This window comes from Lepisosteus oculatus, chromosome 16 (genome assembly GCF_040954835.1).
Source record: "Lepisosteus oculatus isolate fLepOcu1 chromosome 16, fLepOcu1.hap2, whole genome shotgun sequence".
In the NCBI taxonomy this organism is placed as follows: Eukaryota; Metazoa; Chordata; class Actinopteri; order Semionotiformes; family Lepisosteidae; genus Lepisosteus; species Lepisosteus oculatus.
This window is the reverse complement of record NC_090711.1, coordinates 9,567,765-9,593,148: the sequence shown is the minus strand read 5'-3', so window position 1 is coordinate 9,593,148 and position 25,384 is coordinate 9,567,765. Positions and strand designations below refer to the sequence as shown.

Sequence of the window (25,384 nt, the reverse complement as noted above, 5' to 3'; positions counted from 1 at the left end):
TGCTGGAGAGTTGTGAGGCACAGTACTCATCCGATCGTCGGCCGGTGGAAGGCGCCAGCAACAGCGTCAACGCATGCGTTTTCCTTCCCAGGGCCGACCACGGCCCCAGGACGCCCCCTACTGGACACGAAGAGCTACGTGCGTTGGTCTGCGCCTTCCTGCCCCTCTACAGTGTTGACAGTTGGCATGCCCGTTTGCTTTCGGCGTTTTGCGTTCCGCCATCCGAGTTGAGCGAGGGGCTTGAGGTAAGTGCGACTTTTACAAGCAGGTAGGGCTCGGTTCAGCTCAGTGGCTGTCTACCCCCCCCCCACCTTCTCCCCGCCTGTCTGCGGGGAGCCTTTAACTCAACTGTGCTCTCTGTTGGACAATGAGCTGCCTTATGCTAATCAAACGCATATGTCACTTCCGCTCTTTCTCGTACGCCATTTTGGACAGGGCAGGTTCGGGCTGGGGTTGTATTGTCTGTGGAAAAAAAAAAAAAAAAACCACAGGCGAACATTTATAATAGCCTCCCTCGTCCCAGATCCGAGACACCTAGATGAGTGACGGCGGCGGTCCTGCCCCAGCAGCCGAAGAGAGAGCGAAGGGCAGCCGCGGCTGGTCGGGGTGGGCTTCTCGGCGGAGGGTTTTTTCTGCGCTCCGTGTCTCTGCTCCGGCGAGCTCCCTCTTTCGGTCCGGTGTGTTCGCCCAGAGCGGAGAAGCGGCGAGTCGGGCTCCTCGCTGAGGAAGAGGAGGAGGAGGAGGAGGCGGCGGCATAGGAGAGGGAGAGAACGGAGGCAGAGGAGAGGAGAGGCCGCCCTTTGTTTCCACTGCGGGATTTCTGGACCCCACGAAGTCACCCAGGAGGGTCCCAGACAGGTAGGACTACCGTCGCCCCGCGAAGTCTCTGGCGCCCGGAAAACTGAGCGGTTTTGGGAGGGTGGGAGGAAAGGAGGAGCGGGTGGGGGGGGGGGTTGTTTTTTTAACATTTTTTGGGGGACAATTTCTCCCTCTTTTTCGTGCGGGATCGCTGCGTGTGGATCGAGCCCCAGACGCCACGGCACAGCCCGAGCTGCCATCGCCGTGTTCTCCGGCAGCGACGACGGCGCAGAGACGGGCTGGGGTTCGCCTCCTCTGTCTGCGCCTCGGATCCGAGGGTTCAGCCGCGGTTTTCTCCTACCGAGGGGGGGGGGGTGGGGGAGCTGAGTTACAGTGTTACATCGGAGACAGGGCTGGGGGGGAAAAACCCGCATCTCTCGAAGCCGGTCGGTGGGAGGGATGAAGAACGCTGTGAGATTTTTGCTGGAGTATACAATGTATACATGCAGCCTCCCCCTACAAAAAAAACCAACAAAAACACGCTTCTGGATCTTTTAACAAGTTTGCAGTTCATGCTCATTTAGCCACCTGGTGTGGGGTTTCGTTAAACTATATTCTCGGGAAATCTTAAAATGTCACTCCTATTGTTTCCAAACTACGCTGTAAGACTGCGTGCAATCAAACCTAGAGATCTGAACGCCGCTCTCTCCGGATTTGCAAGGAACCGCTGAGAAAAATCAAACCTCTTCTGTAGCTGGTGTATGTCAAGTCGTCTTGGCCATGCATGTGGCTGTATGGAGCCTGAACGCATTGTCTGTGCTTTTCCCCCATTCTTCTGTGCTGTGGTGTGTGTAGCATGTTCTGCCGTGTATGTGTGTGTGTATAGACGGAGCTGTCAGATGTGGTACATGATAATAAACCCATCTCCCAAGATAACCTCAGTGCATGTCTATAGTGAGCTTTACGAAGCCAGGAATGAATGGAAATGGCATCGTACGGGCAATTAATAAGGCGATCGTTATTTTTTTTTAGATTTTGGCAGTCGGGACCAGTTTTAATGGGTTTAAAGTTTGAGGTGTGAAAATCGGTCTTGTGATTCGCATGCCCAGGTTTAGATCTGGGACGTTCCTTGCCCGATACACGAACTCGCATTGTAAAAGCGCCAGAAATGACAGCCGTCTCTCCCAACTCCGGCGCTTTTCGCGTGTCACCGGCGAAGTCCAGACCGCGTGATTCCCCAGAATTGCATTTGCTTAAGTTTCAGAAACAACTGCGCGGCCCCTGTTTGTTTTTTGGGGGGTTTTATTTGGGTCCGGTGTGACAGATTTCAAACCCCTGCACGGCGCGTCCCGATCTGACATTTCTGTGGCTGTTTTTTTTTCCCCCCAGTGCGAGAGACCCAGCCCCCACCCAAAATGTACCGCAGACATGTCGTAGGATTTAGGATCTGTGCTGACTCAATAGGAGGCGCCATTCTGTAAGAAAGGGAGAGGCCGCGATGGCAGTATGTGGAGTGTTACATAACGGAAACAGTGGCGCTCACTAGCGCCATCTACTCGTATGGGAGAAAGCAAGAAGTGCTCAGTGAGCAGTCTGTAGCACACGTTGGCTGCAGTAGCAGCCATGAGCATGCAGGGCAGTGTGAGCTCACATAAGAGCTCCAGCCTCACCAAATGGGATCTAGGTCACGGGCTCATGGCTAGCACCTGGGCTGGGCATTTTAAAAGGGTCGAGCAAGCACAGCGCATAGCTGCCCCCTCTGCTGCTGAGGGAGCAGGCACGGAGAGGCTGGCTCCAGGCTTGCGTATGTGCTCTGTGGAGTTGGACCTCGGGTGTAGTGTAGAGATCATCCAAGAACAGCCAAGCCAGAGTTCCACCAGTGAATCTGGTTTGTTCCATTTGCAGGTGAGCTGCTGCCACAGCCCGTTAAGCTGTGGGCTGGTGGCAAACTGGAGTGAGGTGTCGTGCTTCCATTTTGGAGGTAGCATTGCGAGAGCCCAGCGTGGTTCCTCATTAGCCCCCTCTGAGGGTATTTATCCAGGAGGAGAGGCTCAGGGCAGCCTCCGGGCTGAGGTGAACTGGGTGTTTCAGCACCCAGTCGGAAACGAATGGACACCAGGGATAAACAGCTGCCAGCAGTTTCATCTCACTGCTCCAGCTGTAAAGAGAACATCTGATCGAGGTAGATGGACCAGTTGGCCTCTTCTTATTTACGGTATTTCTTGTGTTTTTGCCTGTTGAGATTCCATAAAGGAGCCCATAACGTTATTCTCCACTTATTGATCATGGGACGTTTGAATGTCTTCATTTTTGCTTTCAAATCCCAAATTGAACGAAATGGCACTTTCGTTGTCAGTGTCAGTGCCTTGTGTGTTAATTCTTTATTGGCAGACAAGTGCCTTACACTCACCTAAGATAACCGAAAACAGACATTGATTATATTGTTGATTCCCTTTTCAGTGAACGTGCTTTGTGTTTTCACCAGAAAGGACACTTTTTTAAAAAAATGTGATGCTGTTGCAATGTAGTTGTTAAGTGATGATTTTGAGGCTTGTATCATCAGTTCCTGATTTTGCAGTAACTTTATAAACAAAGGCATTTCAGGCTAGAGCCAGTTTCTAACTATATCTAATTTAAAAATTAATAATTACATTTTTGCATTGAGGATGGAGTAAAAACAGCCATTAGTTACTAGCTCGCTGCATTTGCTAGCTCTGCTGCTGGCTTCTATACTGCTGTATGCAGCGAAGGGCAAGATGGCCTCTTCACAGAAGAGTATATGGGTGGGTGAGGAACCTGATGGTGTCACGGTTTCTAAACTGCTCTGTCCAAGTCTTCAAGGCAGTGCTTGGCATCTGCAGACATGGAAGCAGTATGTGAACCATCACTGATCACATCATTTGTGGAGTCTCCACACTAATACTTCAGTAAGCTTACAGAGGATGCAGCGTTAATTGCTGTAGGAGAGCCGATGGAGAGCTTTCAGGTCAGCCAGACAGGAGTGGAGGAGGAGGGGAACCAGGCACAGCCGGGCTGTCGGGTTGATGATCACGGTTCTGTGGCCTCCCTGTTTGGTGAGGAACGGGACAAGGAGACCTGCTCGTTGAGCATTTGTCATGCATTTGTAATCCACTTGGAACTTGCATTCAGGTTTCTCAGAATCCACTTGTGTGGTGGAGAGTAACATTTCTGTGGAGAACTGTCCCTTTCTACAAAAAGCATGTTTATGCATCCTAGCTACATCTGTACATGATGAGTGTTTTTTTCACTAGCAGAGCATTTAGTTAAGGGACTATAAAGCAGTCTTTCCCCGGACTATGTCAACATGCTGATCTTGGTTAAAATGAACAATTTGTAGATTTCCAATACAAAATAAAAGAAATGTGATAGGTTTGTTGTTCTCACTAGTGACTTTCCAAAATCAGTCTTCATTGTTATTTACTTGAATTATAATGTGCAGATATGTCCGTGCTCTTTAGGTCTATTATGAAACAAATGTGTTATGATTTGAAAGTGTTTAATTTGTTCATTTAGGTCATTATGCCATTTTAAATGGGTTTTTTTTATAATAGTATGTGAACAGGTCAGTGCTGAGATGTTCTGCTTCAAATCATGTAGAGGCAAGGTGGAGCAGAACAGTGTTCATTAGGATGGCAAATCTTTTGGTAAGCATTGAGTTGTATAGTTGTATTGAGAATTGACAATTATTATTGTAGGAATCCGGTGTCATTAATACTGTCATAAACAAAAAATGCGCCTATCCTAAATAATTATTGAGTTTGTCCTTCTCAGAATTGTATTATGAACAAGGACGATCCAAAATGGTTTTACCGTTCCATTTTCTGACTATGAAAACAAAGCTCTGTGTATTCAGGGTTTCCTTTCGAATGTCTGGTTCAAACTGCAAATTCAAATTGAAAATATTTCCTTTGTTTTGTAGCCCCAGGACTCTAGCATGGTAGTGGTTCATGCTCTAACACAGTCATCATGGCCACAGAGCCCATGGGTCTGGGGTTAGTTTCAGTGTACAACGGTAAGGCAGGCACACAGCAGTGTCTGGGATACCGACTGACCCCTGTGGCATTATTTAAACAGGCAGTGGAATGTTAAATTACCTAACAAAGCACTTGCCGAATTTCAGTAGATGATTGAGTCAAGGTAATAAAGGAGTTTTCTGGCATGGGATGCACCTGCAGTGTAGAAAAAGAACAGCTTTTGTTGCATTAATGCAAACATTTGTGAGGGTCCATACTGTAACATGACAGAGGGCAGCACAGCGTGGGAGTGGAGTAATTATTATTAATTAATTAATTAACCAAATGTGTAGTACCCACCCGGATGATACAAAGGCAACCAGAGTGCCTCAGTATGCTCACCACATATTGGCTGTCGGTGGAGAGAAGCCAGTTCATAGATGGGGATTATTAGGAGGCCATGATTGTAAAGGTCAAGGGGAAATTTGGCCAGAATACTGGGGTAACACCTACTACTCTACTACCCCAACAGTTATGACATTTTAAAAACTTAGAAAAATAGGCTTAAGGTAATCTCAAAAATTTGTGGAATAAAAGGTCAGCACCAAAATTACTTTTGTTAATACTAAACAAGTACGATTTGGCAATTCATTACACATTTAAGGCTGGTTTCGGAATACTTGTACATCATGCTTGTGTAAATTAATGGTAGGTATTACAAGAATAATACTGATCAGTCTTTAAAAATTGGTTACGAGTAAGTACAACTGAAAATGCAATCTTGAATTTAGTGGGTCAGGGCTTTAGACTGTATATGCATGTAGTTTAATAATGAGCCAGAATAGTACTTGCATTGAAACAGCAAATGTGATTGTGATGTGCAGGCTTTGAGATCTCAAGATACACAGCTCTGCACTGTGGGGTATAACAGAAGTGTGTGAAGATACAGGTCTTCCATTCAAGCAAAACATCTGTCCTTTTGTTATTATTTTTGGACTCATATGTGGTTAACAGGCAATGTCAGACACAAAGAAGGTGTCTGACTGATGGGTGGTTATCTCAAAAAACAATAGTTATTTAAATGGTTCTAAGCTAGATCTTCATTGGAATGCTTAAGAGCCTAAACTAGGACATTCTGTTTCAAATCATCCATATAACATTTTTCTTTTTTTGTATAGTGCAGGGTGAAGGTCAAGTATGAAAAAGGGAAAGTGATTATAATTTGTAGCAGTAACTCTGTTTTTTAGGGGGAGCAGTTGGCCAGTTTCTTCAGTTTTAAGGCCCTCAACATGACGAATGCTAAAACAGTAGTTCTTATTCTGCATGAATTCTAGTTTGTCTCTACGGAAGAGCTGCTTGCATTATAAATGTTATGCTCAGAATTACTCAGTAGGTGGGGGTGTATCTCTGCAAGTCTTTGTTTTGGTTTGTGCTCCCGTGAACTGACTCAAATGGAAGGTGAGAGGAGTCAGGATTGATATTTGCTTATCTATTCAGTTGGGAAAAGCTCTGTGAGTAAAGTGTTTCTGAAGCACCGTGAGTTGCCGTGCCGTTCAGAGCTGCAGATTTGGGTCCGGGGTTCAGTTCCGCACTGGGACACCTCGTCTTTCCATATTTGCATGTTTGTTGGGAGCTCAGGTTTAATTCCACCTGTCATCCTGGCTAGGTGTCACTGGCTGTTCTGAATCTTCCCCTTTTCCATGGTCCTGCAGTAGACTGACAGCCCATTCAGTTGGGGGGAACAGTTGTGGCCTCATTTTCTGTGTAAGAGTGTCTTACTGCAGACTTCACCAGGTCTGGAAGGTATTGGAAGGGTATTTCTGCTTTCAGCAGATTTCTAAATGTACCCATATGATCAAATGTGTGGCAGCAGTGGTAGGCATGGCTGCCTCGCAGAGCGGTGGCCCTGGGTTAAATATGTCCCAGCAGTATTCACCCTGATGTGAGTGTTTCTCTGCATGTGCTCTGCAATAGACTGGTGTCCCATCCAGATGTACTCCCAGATAGGCTCCCACTCCCCCACAACCCTGAAGTGGTAGATGCGTTTAGAAAAAGAGTACAAATAAAATTAATTGAAATCCAATCCAATAATTGTTTCAGGCTTTCATCTAAAGGTCTGTGGTCTCCAGTTCATACACTCACAGTAGTGCACTGTGGCATAAAGAAAATACACACTGAAAGACACAGTAATATAGACACTGACCAAGTGAGTATTTTAAATGAAGTCATTTGCATGAGTGTTTTCAAGACATACTTCGTAGCAAAATGATAAACTATACAGTTGTATCAACCTTGCAGTGAAAATGCAAAAGCTATTTGGCAACTGCAGCAAAGCCCACAGCGACTTTATTTCAGAATGGGCAACATAATAAAAGCACAGATTAGTTATTGGAGAACAGAGCTGCTATATAATGAGCAGTGCTTAATGAAGCCTCGCTCAAAATCATCCCTGAAGATCGTGGTGCATAAAGGGAAAGATGTTGATGCGCCAAAAGACTAAACGTATTGGAAAACCACAGCAGCTGTAAAATGACACAATTTCAGAAAAATTCAATTTTGCTGTTGTTGGAAATGAGCTGCCTTAAATGCAGTGATACAATGCTGGTCTTGACTAGAGAGGACCTGGTCCAGGTATTCAAAATCCTCAAAGGCGCTGCCAAAGTTTGCAGATTGTTTTTAGAATGAAGAGTAAAACATTAACTAAAGGACACAAGTGGAAACTACTTTTAAAACCAAGAACAAGAGGCATGTCTGTACCCAAAGGGTTGCAGGAGTATGGAACGGCATACCTGGCCACGTTGTTGAAGCTGATACCTTAGTTTCTTTTTAAAAAACAACTGGAACAGTTCCTTGGATCAGTTAGCTGCTCAATGCCACATGGGCTGGAATGAATGCCCTCCTCGTCTGTAGCCCTTCTTATGTTAAAGGAATTAGCACACTTTGTTTAACACATTCACTTCGTTTTTGATGTCTTAAATTTCATTGAACACATTCCTAGCAAGCAGCAGTGAAGACCTCACAAGGTGCCACTGCTCGTGGCTGAAACCGTTCAGACATCAACTGATGTTGATTCCACATAAAATATGAGTTGCAGGTTATTGAAAGGCAATAAATATGACCCCCAATGATGAAGCTGAGTTGACTTGGTTATTCAGCCAGAAGATCTTTCCCTGTTAATATGGGGGGAGGGGAAATAGGTTAGGTTAAAATACCAACCCATCCATGTTCTAGTTCTGTAGTTTCTAATACATCTCCCTGTTTCAGGAAAAATATAAGCTCCGCTAATGAAATCACGATTCAGTGAAGGTGGTGATTAGTGGTGTATTATTCTCCTAAGTTATAAATGGCAGACTGTGTAAATATTATTATAAAGTACACGAAAAGGCTGGTCAGTTCTTGTAAGTGCTAAGCACAGACAATGCGGACATTACTGACAAGGCAGCAGCTTGGTTAGGGCTGTCTGTAGATGGCGCTCATCTGCATCTGGGCTTTAGATCAGTCACAATGGGGGCACACGGCGCACTCAGTATGTCTGCAGTGGAGAAGGTTGTTGTGTATACCCCACCTGGAGGCAGGCTAGCCCTGTGCTTCTCTTTCCCTTTTAATGTTGGAGCTGAAGGGCCGGCGCTGGTCCCGATTTTCAGTTCTAGCCGCAACTGCCATCTCTCTGCAGTCAGTGGCATTGCCCTGTGCAGTCAGGAAACTAGGGCATTACAAAATGAAACGTGTCCTGTTTTTCTCCAAAGTGTGGGCTGTTGCATTCTTGATGCCCTTGACTAAGGTTCGGTCGAACCGAGGTCTGGCTCCTTGATCACCACTGGATATGAGGAAACAGTGAGGTGGTAGGGCACTACAGCAGCTGTTAATCCTCCTGTTAATCCCGCAGAACCACTGGGAATCCCATGAAAGGGGAATAAAATCCTATATTACAGTAATCAGTTATTTGGATGAGCTATATATAGTATGCATTCTACCCAATTGTGAACATAATGTAAATGAGTAGACAATAAGATTGCTCTTCATATTGAATATTTTTGCTATTGTTTGAGCAGACATGTAACTGGACTAACCAGTAACCAATGTTTCCTGATTTTCATTGTTACAGATTTACAGAATTGACTAAAAATCATAACTTTTATTTCAAAAAAGTATATTTACAGTTTCCACATGGCACTCATTCTCACTGGTGCTTCAGGTCATTTTTAGAAATTCAAATCATGAAGACTTTTTCCCAGTCTTACTAAGGGACATCGGTTGTTGGATGATTTTATGAAGCTACTGAAACAAGCACCATACTTTGGTGTTTTTTATTCACAAGTAGTCCCCTTTTTATCATTAAGACCCACATGAAGCTCTGATAACATTCAGTGGCAAAAATGAAGAAAATGACAAAGGGGGCAAATATTTTTTTCATGAAACTGTGCGTCCGGGAAATCAGTTGAGCGTTGCTCCTCTCTTGACCAGCTCATCGAGTGAAATGTTTCTTTGCGTTGTCAGGCTGGTATCATTCTGTGGTTTCTGTCGCGGTGCTGACCAGCATGAATCCAGTGTGTGGATTTGTATTTACTTACTGGTCATCAACTTGAATTCAGTCGCAACTTCTCCCCTCTTGCTTTAGCACACTCCTGACACATGACTTGGTGTCAGTGCTCCGTTTCCCAGAGGCGTCCTCAGACTATAGTCTACAGCTTGAAGTGCTGTGTCTGGAATTTGCGGCTAGCTAGAGATTGTTTGATTTGATGCGGGGCATCACTGTAGCCAAGCTGGTGAAAATGTGTAATTTTAGACTAGTGTCAAGTTATTACAACATAATGCAAATGGTTTGGGCTGAAGAATCCCAGGGTGCTTTACAACACGGCTGTGATGTCTTGAATGCAATCCGTTTAGAAAGTGCAGCAGTATGAGTTTAGACTGAAGCCTTTGGATTTTGCTGGTTTTTGAAAGATTAGTATTGGCAAGAAAACCAGTCTGCAGCATTATGTCCTTCTCTTGTTAAAAACCTTAGTAGTTAGATCAGAGATCAAGATTTTGCCTTTGAGAGAATTTTGGAGTATTTTTGCCAAGTTACACACACTCAGGGAGAGGGGTTGCAGTGCTGCATTGAGACTGTGTAACGATGACTGTTTTAGCCTCCTGTAGAGGGCTTTTGTGGCTCATCACTGGTGCAGAAATGGGGCGGTCAGAGATGTTTTGTGTTGATGACCTCACCTGTATTCTATAATAATCTGATATTACCATTGGAAGGTAATCTGTCATCTTTGTGCTTTGTTGATGTCCATTCCCAGTCTTTGGACAGTAGACACCTCTGACAGTTCCTTATTTTATGAATAGGGGGATCATACCTTGATACCAACCCAATACTGGGATATTAAACCTTATTTAGAATGTGTAAAATAATTTCAACTGGAACAGACAGTGCCTTATCTGAAGCAGTATTTCTAGTCTAGTCCTCTTTGGAGTGGTTCTGATGTGGGTTTGTGTATGCATGCCTAATTGTGACCAAACTGGGCAGTTGATGCGTGTAACCAGATCTTTGCTTTACAAAAGCATCTTGCATTAACTGAAAGGAAAGCCACCATGAAGTGTTTGGTTTGGAATGTTTGGTTAAGCTAATGGGTTAATTGCAATTTGTATTCAGTCCCAACCACAATTTCCAAGTACAGTATTCTCTCAAATGAGTAGGTGCACATTTAGTGCATGTAATTAATGAGTACTGCAGTTAACAGAAGTACTGTTTCTGGAATGATATGTGCGTGTTTACCTAATTACTCCATTAACTTAATTTAAAGTACACGTGTAAGATCCACACTGCTTTGTGTAGCCTTTTCTCTCTATTTAGTGAAATTTGTCATGTGAAAGAACTCGAATGTATCAGTGGCACGTGGTAGGGTTTGCGTTTATGTTGCATCTGGCTGCATTTTGTTTTTCTGTGTTTGGCAAACGTGGAAATCGCCAATTATTTTCTGCTGTAGGCTCCTCCTGTGTGCCATTGGTTATCCGCTTGAGTTCCTGCAGTACGTCTTGCCTGGGCCTGTGAGTAAGCTCCAGCTCACCCCTGCCTGTTAAAGCCCTTTGCCATATGACACTCCGCAAGCTTTGCAGGGGAGGGTGCACTGGCTGCAGAAGCTTGCAGGTGCCTGGCAGGTCCCGGGAGTCCAGATGTCCTCGGTTTGCCAGGGAACAGTGAGTCGGTCTGACTCGGAGTTCAGCACCGAATGCTTGCCTCATCGTGAGGACTCCTGGGCTTGAGCCACTGTCAGCTGGGCTACAGTACTCAGAACGCACTCTTAAATCACGTGACTGTTTTAATTACAGATAGACGGACCTGGAGAACCTCTTGGTTTTTAAACTCATGTCCTTTCGTTTGCAAACTAATTAGATGTGGTGTTACACAGATTGCGTTTTGATCATGTTAATGCTGTCACTACATGTGTTATTACTAGGCGTGCCGCCTTGTAGTCAGAACATCAGAAAAGTTAACAGGCCATGCGTCACACCTCCATTCTTTGGTCGCTAGTTTCTTGACCTGTGGAGCTCATCCATTCTTGAAAGAAGCAGGGGTAGAAGGTTCAACAGAGAGCTTAGAGCAGCTTGTCCCGAACATCCAAAACTCTTGGGCTTGGTCTGAAACTGCCTTTTCCTTATCAACAGCAGTGTTCACTGTCTGTATTACAGCTGAATAAAAATCTTTCCTGTTGTAAAGGATTGCGTAGTTCTAGCTGCTGCAGAACAAACCCAAGTTGTTCAGCACAGACCACCTACATGGATACTGGGTTCAGAGTGAAATTGTAAATTGGATTTGGAACCTGAGCCACTTTTCTTGTATAATGGCAAATTGAAATGGCTTATAGCCAGATTGCTTAGGGCTAATGGTTGTTAAAGTTGGAATTCATTGCTATGCATTTTTTGTCTGGTAATTGTGTTAAATAGAAAGTAATTTTACTTAATGTATAACAGTTGTCTGCCACAATTTATAATAAGTGTAACTGGTATTTACTTCTGTTTATATGAAATTTATATACTTTGATTTAACTGCATATAATATCTCTAATATATAAAATCTTGTCCCTTTAGAAGCCAAGATGCAGTGATGTACAACGTTCTTTGGATGCTCATATGTATTGTTAGGCAGTAGACCCTGTGTCATGATATTCATGCGGAGTCAATCATTTGGCCTGACTGAATGTCATGTCATTGATTTAGCATTGTCCTGATAACATGGCCGTGCAAAATCAGCACAGATATGATTTCCTTCCAAATGGCAGAAAGATGGTGGCGGAGGGATGGGGCCCTGGGTTCGATTCCTGGGGTGCTGTCTGTGTGTTCTCTCCCTGTTCGAGAGGGTTTCTCCCCACAGGCCGAAGGTTAGGTTAGTTGGCTTCTGGGAACATTGCCCCTGGTGTGAGTGTGTGTGTTTGTGTGTTCTGCGATGGACTGGCATCCATCCAGGTTGTGCCCTGCCTTGTACCTGCTGGTCCCCTGTGACTCCAATATGGGTGACATGGTTAGAAAATGGAAAGACAGCAGGCAGATCATTGGACACTCTTAAGAATCACAAACTGAGAACATGCATGACAGCATGTTATCATCAAGGTGTCTGACAGGTTTGTGCCAGTTTTAAATGGTACTTGTTAACGTCAGGCATTATAAAGGAGAATTTTGGAAATACTGACTTTTAAAAGGAATATGGTATAAACCAAAGTGAAATATACCATATAATTTATAGTACCAATAATGTAAGGAATTAATTTGCTTTTTGTAGTTGCACAAAATGTTTCAGTTATCCTTTTCCCCCAAAAAATCCCACTATTATTTGCCTGCTTTGTCATTTTACCTCCGTGTTGCTCCTGTCTAAACTGTCCACCACAACATAGTTTTTCACTGATATTGAGGTTAAGGGCATAGAGAGACCCAGAACTGGAAATCCAGGAAAGGGTTAATATGCATGCTTTGATTTAATTGCAAGTATGCTTGGATAAGTGACTTTTACAAATGAATTCCCTTTGATTTTTATAAAGGCAAAACCACACATCCAGTAAGGTGCCCAGATTTAGAAATGTGTTTTTAGAGCGTCCTAAAAATGTTTTTTGTGCTTCACGTATTCAGGTTGCTGTTACTTCTCAAGTAATTGGGTAAAACTGTTGACTTACTCTGACTCTTTTATTGTATAACTTGATTATTTTTAAAAATTGTATTTTTTTTAATGTCACGCATATAAGGTCAAGTATACCGAGTTTAATTTGCCAGTCTTTTGAAATATGATTGAATGTTTGTAAAGCACTGAGCCAGTTCCTTCGTCCTGTTTCTGGGCACTGCTTGCATGAATGTCTTTATGCTTGTAATATGCTGGAAACATTACAATATGAAAATTGTATTACTGCACCCCTTCGGTGCTTTTTTTCTTTTTGGTTGGCATCGTAAAGTGGTTTCAGATGTTATGAATCATAATATAATTGGTGTTTTCATTTCCAGGTCTATAAGAAACCAGATCTTTATGATAGTGGCTTCAAATCACTTCTAAGTTAGCTTCATCGAGTGCTGTATGTCAGGTGAATTCACAGGATATTGATGTTAGATGATAAACCCCTTGTATGTCTACAGATGCCTTGTCTCTCAACGTAAATAAAGCGGTACAATTTGCATTAAAAATTCAGTTGAATTGTAGACTTTACATTCAGTCAGTGAAAGTTTAATCTTTATACAATTCCACTACTGTACACTCGGAGGACAAAATATTTGGACAAGTCAAATTTAATTCAAGTCAAAATAATTTCCTCTGTGGTAGGCAATGCATGATTGAATTATAGCGCATGCAAAGAGATTTCCATCTCCTTCCTTGGCTCGATCAATCGCAAACTTCAGTCCTGTTGAATACTGGTGGAATTGGTGAATCATGCAGGTCAGTCCCACACACCATTACACTCATCATAACCTTGATTGCCAGAAGGAAGGGATGGAATTGGGCTGCAGATACCTTAAAACCTTGTGGAATACACACTGCAGCCTGATCAAGCTGTCCTCACTATTCTAAGAAGCTCAGTTATTTGATCAGAGTTATTTGTATTTCGGCTAGCTAGTTTTCTTTTGAAATAACATAACTGGCATGTGTACCACAGTTTACGTACCTTAAGTTGTGATTTATTTTTTCATTTTTCCCAAAAATGATTAAAGGGTACTGTTCCCTGTCTCTTCAAATATTTTGAGCAAAACATCCTTGTTTTAAAAAATGTTTTAACGCGATTAGTATGAGACATTTATTTCATCAAACTGACAGACCAGAATGGTGGTTGTCATTTTACATCCTGTGATTTCACATGTACTCAGGCATTGCAATTACAAAGTGGCTTTTTTAACTTCCCTATGAAGAACATTTTTGGCAGTTAACACTTTGTGTTTGAAACTATTATGAGTCGGATTCCCATGAGATCTTCAATATCAGTCTTATTACAATTAGTGCAAGCAGGCCTATTAACTCTTGGCATATGACCTTGACATTTGCATGTGAGCATGTAAACATTTGCAAGCAAAAAGGGTGGATATTATTATTACAAGAAATCACAGTTTTAGAGACAACAAAGCAAGCTCTGAGCAAAATATCTTGCAAATGTTTCTGGGCGATACATCAGGTTTTAATATAATATGTTGAAGTGAACCAGATTGAATTTATTGAAGTTTTCAAAAATCAACAAAATGTTGATATGGTTTTGACTAGAAATGTTATAAACATTATGAAAATACTGCAGATTTACCAAAAAGTGACGAAATACAGCTGGAATAAGAACTTACAAGATTTTGTACAAAAGCTTATTGTATTTTCACTCTTTTATAGCATTGGATATTTTGTGTCCTTTACCTTAATACATGACTATAGTATTCACTTATTTGTAATTGTAATCTCTTGTAAAAGCCTTAATGGAATTTCAATTCACTGCCTAAAGGAGATTTTAAAAATAAGTATCCAAGCTTTCTTCACTTTTCTGAATCACCACTGAAGGTTAATTGTATGAAATGCGGAGTTGTTGCAGTGAATTTCTTCACCGACTGGTTGACTCCTGGTTACTGAATTATTTTTACTTTGCAGTTACCAGTTTATTCATGGTGTTTGTTTCTTTTGGTTCCAGGTAGAAACTATGTTTCAGCTTCCAGTCAATAACCTTGGCAGCTTGCGAAAGGCCCGAAAAACCGTAAAGAAGGTTCTGAGTGACATAGGCTTGGAGTACTGTAAGGAGCACCTTGAAGTAAGTAGTACTATTCTGTTTTTCTGTGGGATAAGATCCCAAAAACTAATTCTCTACTGCATATTTTGAGTTATACTAGGATCTGTCTGTTTGTTTTCTCATGGTTATACGTTAGAGCAGGGAGATCTTCACAGCTTAATCCCATTTGGTGCAACAAGAATGCACGAAATGGAGGTGCTGGTTCACGGTCTTTGAACCTTAACTATTTTTGCTTGAAGGCTAACAGTATACACGTTGCACAACAGTTTATAGTGTATCTGACTATGAACCTATTTCTCATGAAATTCAATACATGGGGTTTGTGATTTGCAGCTCTTGTTCTTAAGATAAAGTAATACAGCAGAGCTGCCAGCAACAATCTCATTACATTGTAGTACTTCTGTGTCTGAGGTTTCCCTTTGCAACTTTGACCCAGAGAACAGTTTGTTTACTTTTTCCCTTAAAAACACAGCTGATACTTTATACACTTTACAAAGTGTCATTTGTTGAAATACAGAGGTTTTATAGCTATGGAGTTCCTTTTCACTCTTAGATAATCTGTACATCACAGCTTCTGAGAGATCTGAGTTAACTTGCCTGGCAACAGTATAATTAGGTATATCCTGATAGAAAAACTGAACACAAATATTAATACTGCAGTTCTTTCATACGGCTTTCCTGAAATATTTCACTTCTTCTCCAAAATATTTTTGTTCTACTGTGTCTTCGGATATGGGCTGTAGTCTCTCACAGTCCTCCTTAACTTGAATCCAGGGATGACCTGTCCCTAACATACATACATATAGTATAGGCCTGAAGTACAGGGCAGCAGGGACATGCACTTAAGCTGTGTAAACACAAAAGGAAACTTAATGGAAATGGTTTTATCTTATAGATGCAGTGCACTTAAGAAGGGCTTTAACTCTGTTTATCTGACTAAATGTTTAAACCCTGTGTTAATTCATTTATTGTTGAAATGAACATTTTCACTTGCCTATTATTTTTAGCAATATTTAAAGTCATTTTAGCCCATGTCATTATTTTGATAGTTTAACACTAACATTTAGATTGAAAGAGGCATCTGAACATTAAAAAGACTTCTGTATGCCTAGCTTTTCTTTTAGAAGAAAAACCTTTGGTGTTCATTCAGACAAGACACATAGTCCACAAGCTCATAACAATACTGCAACAAAAGGTGTGTGGAAAAATGTACTTCCCTGTACAAAATATTAAATTGCTTGTTGTCATTTAAGCACTAAGGTTATTTCCACAATCTTTATTATAGCCATATATGCCAGAATTGAGACTGTCATTTGTTGTACAGTTTGAAATACATTATGTGCTGCATTAGAAAGAAACAGTCAATGTTAAGTGTAAGGAGGTGAAAACTATACAAAAGACACCTAATCTGAGGGGGGGTACTTTCATGAGCATTGATTCATACATTTTAAATGCATATTATTTGGGAAAAAATTTAATCCACATTTTTAATGTTCACTGAAGGGCTGTAATTTACCATTGACACAGTGTTTTAGAGGAATTAGAGTGGGTCACTTCCTTATTTTTGTGGATTGTCGACAGTTTAATTTCTTTTTTGGGAAGGGATTGCTGGACTTTTTTTTATAGCCAGACATTTTTTTTTTCAGGAGAAAAGAAGTAGGGAATGCATCTAAGAAAAACAGATTTTTTTCTAAATTGTGACTTCTCTTCCAGAGAGAAAGGATTTCTACTCTGTCAAACGATTGTGTGGTTATTGTCTTATCCATTGTTGTTCATATTTAGATATCCTCAGATAAGCTATGAATTCTAACAAATTTTATTATTAAAATACAGTTGCCCACCATCACTATGTGCAATAGATTATATTAAAATTAGTTATTTAACAGTGGAAAACAGAAGGTAACTGTGGTAAATCTTATTTGCTAAAGGTTATCCAAAGAAAGGTATTAATATTTCTGTTGAAAAATTACCTGTGTATAATAGTGATTAAAGAACCTAAAAGTATGAGCCATTTTTGTTCACCTTTCATTTATTTTTATATAAAAAGACTGCTTTTCAGACTTTGTGGTGAAATGTCAGTTTGTATTTTTGTCTTTTTATAATAAAATTTGAAAGAGTGAGATTCTATTGTTCAGTGCTGTCACGACTTTTTTTTTTAGTCACTGATTTATTGAAGGTCAGGGAATTTTGGGAATGTGTCCCTGATGTTGCTTCTATGCACAGAAAGAATGCTACACTGTTCTTCAGATCTTGGCTGCTGGCTCATAGACTGTGGCTGCTAAGCAGTGAAGTTGGTCCCAGTTGCCTTCCCCTTATTAACTTTTTGACTTAGCTGTAACTTTCAGTGTTGTTCAGTCCAGGGTGAAGCCAGGTTAAAAAACAACTTTCACACAGAAGCAGTACACTGCATATTTTCTGCATAAAACAATTGGAAACAATTCATAAATGGAGGGCTTGGGAGTGAAGAGAATAATGTTACTTTGCACTTATACTTTTCTCACAAATCCTTTGCCCTGTACTCTAGCTTTGAATAGATTTTTAAAATGAAACATTTTATTTTGCATTCCAGTATGACCACTGTACCAACTTAATAGAGCATGTGTCTTCTAGTTACCTGTGAATGTTCTACTGTAATAATTTATGTACTTCTTTGGACCAGAATTTCACCCAAAAAGGCAATCATTTTCCATCCCTGAGGACATATACCAGATGTAATGGTATTGGTGGTGGAAGCTGATGCAAATTGAGCCTTTCTCAATAGTCACCTTTCAAAGTCAATAGTATGGGGATATTTGTATTTTATCATGCTGTATTTTATTTTGAGAGCTGCTCCATGAGTATTCTACTTTATAATTCCTTTAATTTTATTTATTTAGGATTTTAAAGAGTTTGGTCCTAATGATTTCTATGTGAAGAACACAAGCTGGGAGGATGTTGGTTTGTGGGATCCATCTTCAACAAAACCCCAGGTTAGTAATGTTATTTTTGTCCTGTCTAGATTTCGCCTCATTATTACAACAGTTGCCCTTGCATGGGGAAAGCACCTTATAGATTTAAAGAGTTTCCTGCAGAAAAGAGACTATTGTAACAGTCAAGGAAAACATCAGGATATTTTCTTCAAGTAATATAGGTAATTGATGGTTTGGAATACAGTCAGTTGTTCAGGATCTGACTCTCCTAATGCAAAAACGATTTTTGCTTAAGAAATAGTGATCAGATAGTTCTGGTCGGAAAGGTATTTATCATTAGAATAAAAGCACTAAATGCTTTTAGTCCCTTTAGTCTGGAACCAGAGAAACAGGTGGAGAATATGTTCTTAATGTATTTTGGGGAGTAGGAAAGGTAGCTAAAAGGGAGAAGTGTGTGATGTGAATTGCAAGCCAAGACACTAAAATATAACTGAAACTTTGGGGAAATTAAGAGTGTGGTGTTCACCATACAGGTTAGTGTTGCAATCGAAAGAGATCCAGTGGATAGAGTGAGTAGCTGATGCTCAAGTCCAGAGAGGGTAACAGTACAATTCTAAACAGCTGGGACTCCATCTATCCACTGTTAGTCTACAAATGGCAAATAATTAAGACTGTGATGACTCTGCCTAGGAGTGGTAGTGATACTTAATGTTACTGAATCTAAGGGTTCACATGCCTATTCACAGGAGTGTCTTTATTTTCTTCATCAAATAATCCAATAATATCTTATGTTTTTGCATTTCACACTTAATCAAATTATCCTAATCTTGAATTTATACCTTCATGACAATCTAATTGTTCTGTATTTCAAACTGCAGGAATACTGACCAACCTAAGGGGTTAACAGACCTTTTCACATCAATGCCTTTGCATCATCTCTTCTGTTTTAAGTCATGCCCCTGAAATTGATTGAGTTGATTTATCCTTTTAAAAACCAGTGCAGTTTATTCATTGGCTCGTGTTTTCTGCTCGTGTGTGAAGGCAGGAGAATTGAGCACAGTGCAGTGGATGGGAGGAGTAGTGTTTCCAAGCCCATCTCTGTCACACTAATGTGGACACTTAATATGCAAATAAAATTAGTGATGGTCGTCACATTAGGCAAGGGATACTTAAAAGCACCTACAATCAAATAAGTATGATAACAAAAAAATAGGGGCCCATCCAGTGGAGCCAAGGAGCTCTATAAAATGTTCCTGTTCCTTATATAAAATATTTTTGATTACTTACTGATTCATTCATGGCTCAACAGTATGTAAACTTTCCCGTTCTTATTCAGTTTCTCAATTGATTCTGTAATAAATGTTGTTGTTATTTTTTTTCCCTATTTCTACATGTTTCTTTTCTGCTTTTGTGGTTTAGAACTACCAAGACTTGTTTAATACTTCACAAGACCCAAAATTGTTAAGGACTGGGGTCAGGTTGTGTGTACCAGCGTAAATTTCGTCGCCGAAAATTGTCACAAAAATGTTCGTCAACAGCCTGGTTTTCCATTTTGGTCGACAAAACGCTCATGAAAATAATCCACAGTGGCAGGGACGAAAACTAAAAGGCTTTGCATTTTTGTTAGAGGAAATTAAGGCAAGAATAAATTGCTTTTGACTAAAACTCTGCCTGAAATTAATTTCGTTGCATGTTGTACACACACTTACCTTCAGTCTGGCAGACAGCATGCTGACTAAGGGGTATATTCCCTGGCCTGTAGCTGTGTTGTGGATCGCACAGTGCCTCAGGGCTACTACTGTGCAAGAACTGCAAGTATTGAGGTGTGCCAATTTCTCTCCAATTTTGTAGCAGTAACGCATTTACAGCAGGACTTTCACACCCCATGGCATGAACCCTTATGTGTGTTAATTGATTGGCACCTAGATAAGCAATGCGATTTATTCATTGTACTAATTAGATTAGAAAACTAGGGCACTTTGATTTGGGGAAAAAAGCCAAGAAAACCCAATAAATAGTTTCTTGTACTGTTCCATGGATTTAGCTCAAAGAAAAAGACCTGGAGTCTATATACTTCATATATGATATGCAAAAAAGGAAAAGCTATTGTAAAACATTGCTGCAGAGAAACAATGTGGCTATGTTATAAGTTGGAAAAACTACAAATGTGAAGCACCCAGGCTCTCTGCACTGATAGACTTTATGAATTAGTTATTATTAAAATAATTATTAATAACAATATTATGTTTTGTCTGGTTTTAATATTTTATTTAAGTCATGCTGTAATTTCTATAAAAGTACTACAAATTTAGTATAGGAAAGGGCCTCAGCTGGATATATTAATAGCAATATCAGTTAAAAAAAAAAACATAAAAGTAAGAAAGTATTAATAAGGCCAAAGTAGATTTTCTTTTTAGAAAAGACTCATACAACGTCTTTGTATACGATTTATTATTTACCCTTCATTGCACAATTAATTCTTTTATTTGATCTTTGACCTCTTTGGAGATCAATATACTTTAGACTGTGCAGCAAAGACTTGTGCTTTTTGGTAGAATGTTATCGCGTGTGAAAGATTTACTTAGCAGAATCCTATCCGATTAAAATAAATAGTAGATTAAAAAAAGAGTGAACCTATTAATGTTCTGAGATTATAACGAAATGAGATAAAGAATTATTTTTACACTAAACCTGAACTAAAAGATTTATAATAAAATGTAACTTAACTACATGACTAAATTGTGACTAGCATTCTGTTTTAGTCTACTAAAAGCAAGAGTGATTGCATTCAAAATCTAGTCAACTAGATTAAAAGAGACTAAAGGTTGACTTATGACCAATAGATATTTTAGCCGACTGTCTAAATCAAAAACTGGTGACTAAATTAACACTGAGAGGTCCAGATTCAAGCAGCCCACACAGTGAAATACAATCATATGATCCACTTTTTAAATGGAAAGCTCCCTGTCCTTGACGGATTAGGTTAATATGGGTTGCACATCAGAACACAAAACTGCAAAGGAATGGTAGCTAACCAATCCAGTTTTCTTAGGCAGTAGTCGATGTAATAAGCCAGGCAAGCTGCTTTTTTTGGTTAGTGGGTATTTTTTTTCTAAAACCCTTTTCTGCTTTCTTGTTGCTAGTAGGATGGAGATGATTAAAACGGAAATTAAAAAAGTTTTGTTTTTCATTCTAGGACTACAGGTCAAAGCCATTCTGCTGCTCAGGCTGTCCCTTCTCTTCCAAGTTTTTCTCTGCCTACAAGAGCCACTTCCGCAATGTCCACAGTGAAGATTTTGAAAGCCGGATCTTGCTTAACTGCCCTTATTGCACTTACAACGGAAATAAAAAAACTTTGGAAACGCACATTAAGTTGTTCCATGTCCCACAGACGAACCACCTGGTCAGGGGGTCTGGTACACTAAAAGACACATCCCGCCTTGATAGTAACCATAAACCAAAGCAGGCGGCTGACAGCGTAGAGCAGGCTGTGTACTACTGTAAAAAATGCACTTATCGAGACCCACTGTACAATGTGGTTCGCAAACACATTTATAGGGAACACTTCCAGCATGTGGCAGCACCTTATATAGTGAAGACGGGGGACAAATCGCTGAATGGTGCCGTAAATCCGAGTGCAACTGCCCGTGATGATGGGAACATACATTGTAAACGATGTTTGTTTATGCCAAAGTCCTATGAGGCTTTAGTGCAGCACGTTATCGAAGACCACGAACGCATTGGCTACCAGGTAACAGCTATGATAGGGCACACCAATGTTGTGGTGCCCAGATCGAAACCTTTAATGCTGCTGTCTCCAAAAACGCAAGACAAGAATCTTTTGGGATTGTCTCAGAAAGGAGCTTCAGTTCCCAGTACTGTAAGATCACTTTCGTCACAGCCAATGATGAGTAGTCGGTTAGCGATACCGAAACCAGGACTGAATTCTGCAGCAATGCTGTCAAATGTTCACATTAAGCAAAACCCCTATGGATTAAAAAACATTCCACAGGGTTATTCTCTTGGACAGCACATGAGAATCCCCATGCCAGGGAATGCACAGGTGTCTGTTCCACAGCAGTCTCATACTGTAAAGCAGCACATACCTGGGGGTAATGTTCGCAATTCCACAGCTGGAGCATCGGAGTCACGAAGCCAGGCTCCTTCCCGTCTCAGCTTCCAATCAGGGAACTCTTCCAGTAGTAATTTAGCTTCCTCGACTGCAAAGCCCTCACAGGTTCCAGCTCGAGCTCAGTCTGCCACTGCTGTCGCTGCAGCTACCAAAACGGTGAACTCCACCAATGCCGGGACATCTTACACGCAGAAGTGGAAGATCTGCACGATATGTAACGAGCTGTTTCCTGAAAATGTCTACAGTGCGCATTTTGAAAAAGAGCACAAAGCCGAGAAGGTGCCAGCAGTAGCCAACTATATCATGAAGATCCATAATTTTACCAGCAAGTGTCTGTACTGCAATCGTTACCTACCCAGCGACACCTTGCTTAACCACATGCTGATTCACGGTCTGTGTTGTCCACACTGCCGGGCCACATTCAATGATGTGGAGAAGATGGTTGCACACATGCGGCTGATCCACCCAGATGAAGTGGTGGGACCACGAACTGATTCACCTCTTACTTTTGACCTGACTTTGCAACAGAGCAACCCTAAAAACATACAGCTCATTGTGACCACATACAATATGAGGGACGCCCCAGAGGAGTCTGTAGCCTTCCATGCGCAGAATAACAATGCTTCAGTCCAGTGCAAGAAAATGCCACCCAAAATACCAGAAAGCCATGACGCTCCAGTGAAAAGCGCACCTCAAACTGCAGTCCCCTATAAAAAAGATGTGGGTAAAACCCTTTGTCCTTTGTGCTTCTCTATTCTGAAAGGTCCGATCTCAGATGCATTGGCTCATCATCTCAGAGAGAGACACCAAGTGATTCAGACTGTCCATCCTGTTGAAAAGAAGTTGACATACAAGTGTATCCACTGTCTAGGTGTGTATACCAGTAACATGACTGCTTCTACTATAACTTTGCACCTTGTCCACTGCAGAGGTGTGGGCAAAACGCAGAATGGTCAAGACAAGGGCACTGCAACCATAAGAGGAACGCAGTCTCCAGGCGCAGCTCCTCTCAAACGAGAACTTGAGCATTCAGATCCTGGTCTTCTGAAAAAAAGAAAACTCGACCGTGACTCTTATCCATCAACATTTGTAGAGAAACCAGAGGAGCCAGTAGTTTTAGCATTGGATCCTAAGGGTCATGAGGATGATTCGTATGAAGCTAGAAAAGCATTCCTTACAAAGTACTTCAACAAAAAACCGTACCCTTCTAGAAGGGAGATTGAGAAGCTGGCTGCTAGTTTATGGTTATGGAAGTCTGATATTGCCAGCCACTTTACCAACAGGAGAAGGAAGTGCGTGAGAGATTGTGAGACAAGAAAAGCAGCTGTGCTTTTAGGGTTTAATATGAGGGAAGTCAACAAGCTCAAACATGAAATGGATTTTGATCCAGAATGGTTTTTCGAGGGCAAAGATGAAGATGAAAGTCGAACATCAAAAACCTACACAGCCCGGTCAGCGGATTCCATCAACAGGCGACTGGAAGAGAATTCTGTTAGCCGTCTTCATGAAGCAGGGGAAGGGCAAAGCCGGTCAGGTTGCTACAAACAAGCATCTAAAGTGGACAATTCCAAAGTAACAGGAACAGCCGTGACCCCGAAACCGGGTTTTGGAGGAAACCATCCTCTGCAAAATACAGAAAGCAACCAAAATGAGACAATCACAAGCACCTTAAAATCGCAGCACTCGGGATCTGTAGCCCAGGGGTCGGAGAGTGGATCGGAAGGGGAAGGAGACCAGGCACAGAGCAAGGATGACGGTACCTCAGAAGGTGACCAGGATGAAATTGAAATGGAAGAGAAGGAGGCAGTGGCATTGGACGAGGTGGAGAAGTCAAGTGAAGTGGGACTAAACGATGGGCCGAGAAATAGCGGCAAGGGAAAAGAGGTAGGAGAACGCACTACAGAGCAGTTTTGTGAGCTAGGGAAAGACGCGAGGAGAGAGAATGCCTCCGACGAGGATCTGAAGGATGGTTACACCTCAGAAGACGAACTTCCCGATATCAAAAAGGACGATGGAGTTGAAGGAGGCAGAAAGGATGGATTGTCCAATTTTGGCAGCGAGAATGGTTCCCAGCCTGCCTCAGACTTGGAGGATGGTCCATGGAATGAAGAAAATTCCCGGAGTGAGAATGGCTACCAAGGTGAGCAGCAGCCTACGACAGAGAAGACGTGGCCCAGAAATCCCACATCGGTGTGGAAAATGACCTCAACGGATGACGAAAGCCTTTCCAATCCACCCCTTGAGTGGCAGAACAGCACTGCAGATAGTGAAGGTGAGGACAGGCTGGAAAATATGCTGGAACAATCAAACGACAGCATGTCGGAGAACTCTGAGTCTGTGCACAGTTTACTTTCAGGCGTCGGACTGAGCAGTCAACAGGCGTAATTCAGTCATTGTTGAATACAGTAGAATTATACCTTATACCTTGGGGGGTTGTGACTTACCAGAAGTTATGACTTACCACTATCCAAAAAGGCCAGTCTAGCTGCTTTGTATTATAATGTTCAGTGGCAGGAAATTTAAGAAAACTTCTAAAAATGTTCTTGAAAACAAAGTAAGTTGAAGTGCAAATTTTGCACCAATGGTACAACAAATGGAAAGAACTTTGCCTTCATTTTACTTTATGTCTTCAGCTATTTACTTATTGACATGTTTAATTTGCCTCTAGATTTTGGCAAAGTTGTGACTGGTTAAAGAATAAATTATTAGATTTTGGAAAAAATAAAGCCCTAATTTTTTTCTTATAGTCATCCAGAATAGCTAGTGTATATTTGTACAGTCTTTTAGAACTATACTGAGGAGGCTTATCATATTGCTTTTGTGTATTCATTATATATTTGCTATTTTTCTTGTGCACATGCTATGTAATAAATTCAACATTAGTCCACTTACCTTATGGCTAGAAAGTGCTGTAGTAACTGTTGGGGTTTTGAACAACATAGTATTTTGCAAAACATTAAAGGCCAATTGAAAGGACTTGATCCCAGGCCTTTTCACTTTACAGGACCTGATTATTTTTTATTTCTGAACTTGCCACTGCTATTGAAAAGCAACTTCAGTTATCTGAGAACTATTTTTCTCCAATGTTATTTCAAAATCACAAAAAAAGTTTTACTGAGTTAAATATTCCATAGATATGTACTTTGTAGTATGCTGTGCTGAGTGCAGTCATCACAGAATGCTGCATCTTGAATAGTTTTTCTTTTTAGAGAATTGACACCTTTTGGTGTTGTAAACATTATATCATTAATATATGACTCACTGTATGTATGTTAATTTGTGATCTTTTATTTCCCTTTGTATTTTTCATTTAAGCATTTCTGAATAATAAAGTGCTGTATTGTGCTTCGCAGA

General features: G+C 41.2%; 1 protein-coding gene across 2 annotated transcripts; it reads left to right on the top strand.

Annotated features, from left to right (window-relative positions):
- Positions 1-25,384, top strand: adnpb (activity-dependent neuroprotector homeobox b). Of its 2 annotated transcripts, XM_015364894.2 has the most exons (5): positions 1-245; positions 524-858; positions 14,894-15,010; positions 17,866-17,958; positions 21,095-25,384. In XM_015364894.2, the coding sequence occupies exons 3-5, from the start codon at positions 14,903-14,905 to the stop codon at positions 24,413-24,415; spliced, it is 3,522 nt and encodes a 1,173-aa protein (XP_015220380.2). In that variant the 5' UTR covers positions 1-245; positions 524-858; positions 14,894-14,902; the 3' UTR covers positions 24,416-25,384. The 2 variants fall into 2 exon arrangements, with proteins under 2 accessions (XP_015220380.2, XP_006639601.2); XM_006639538.3 differs by lacking the exon at positions 1-245 and having other exon boundaries at positions 320-858.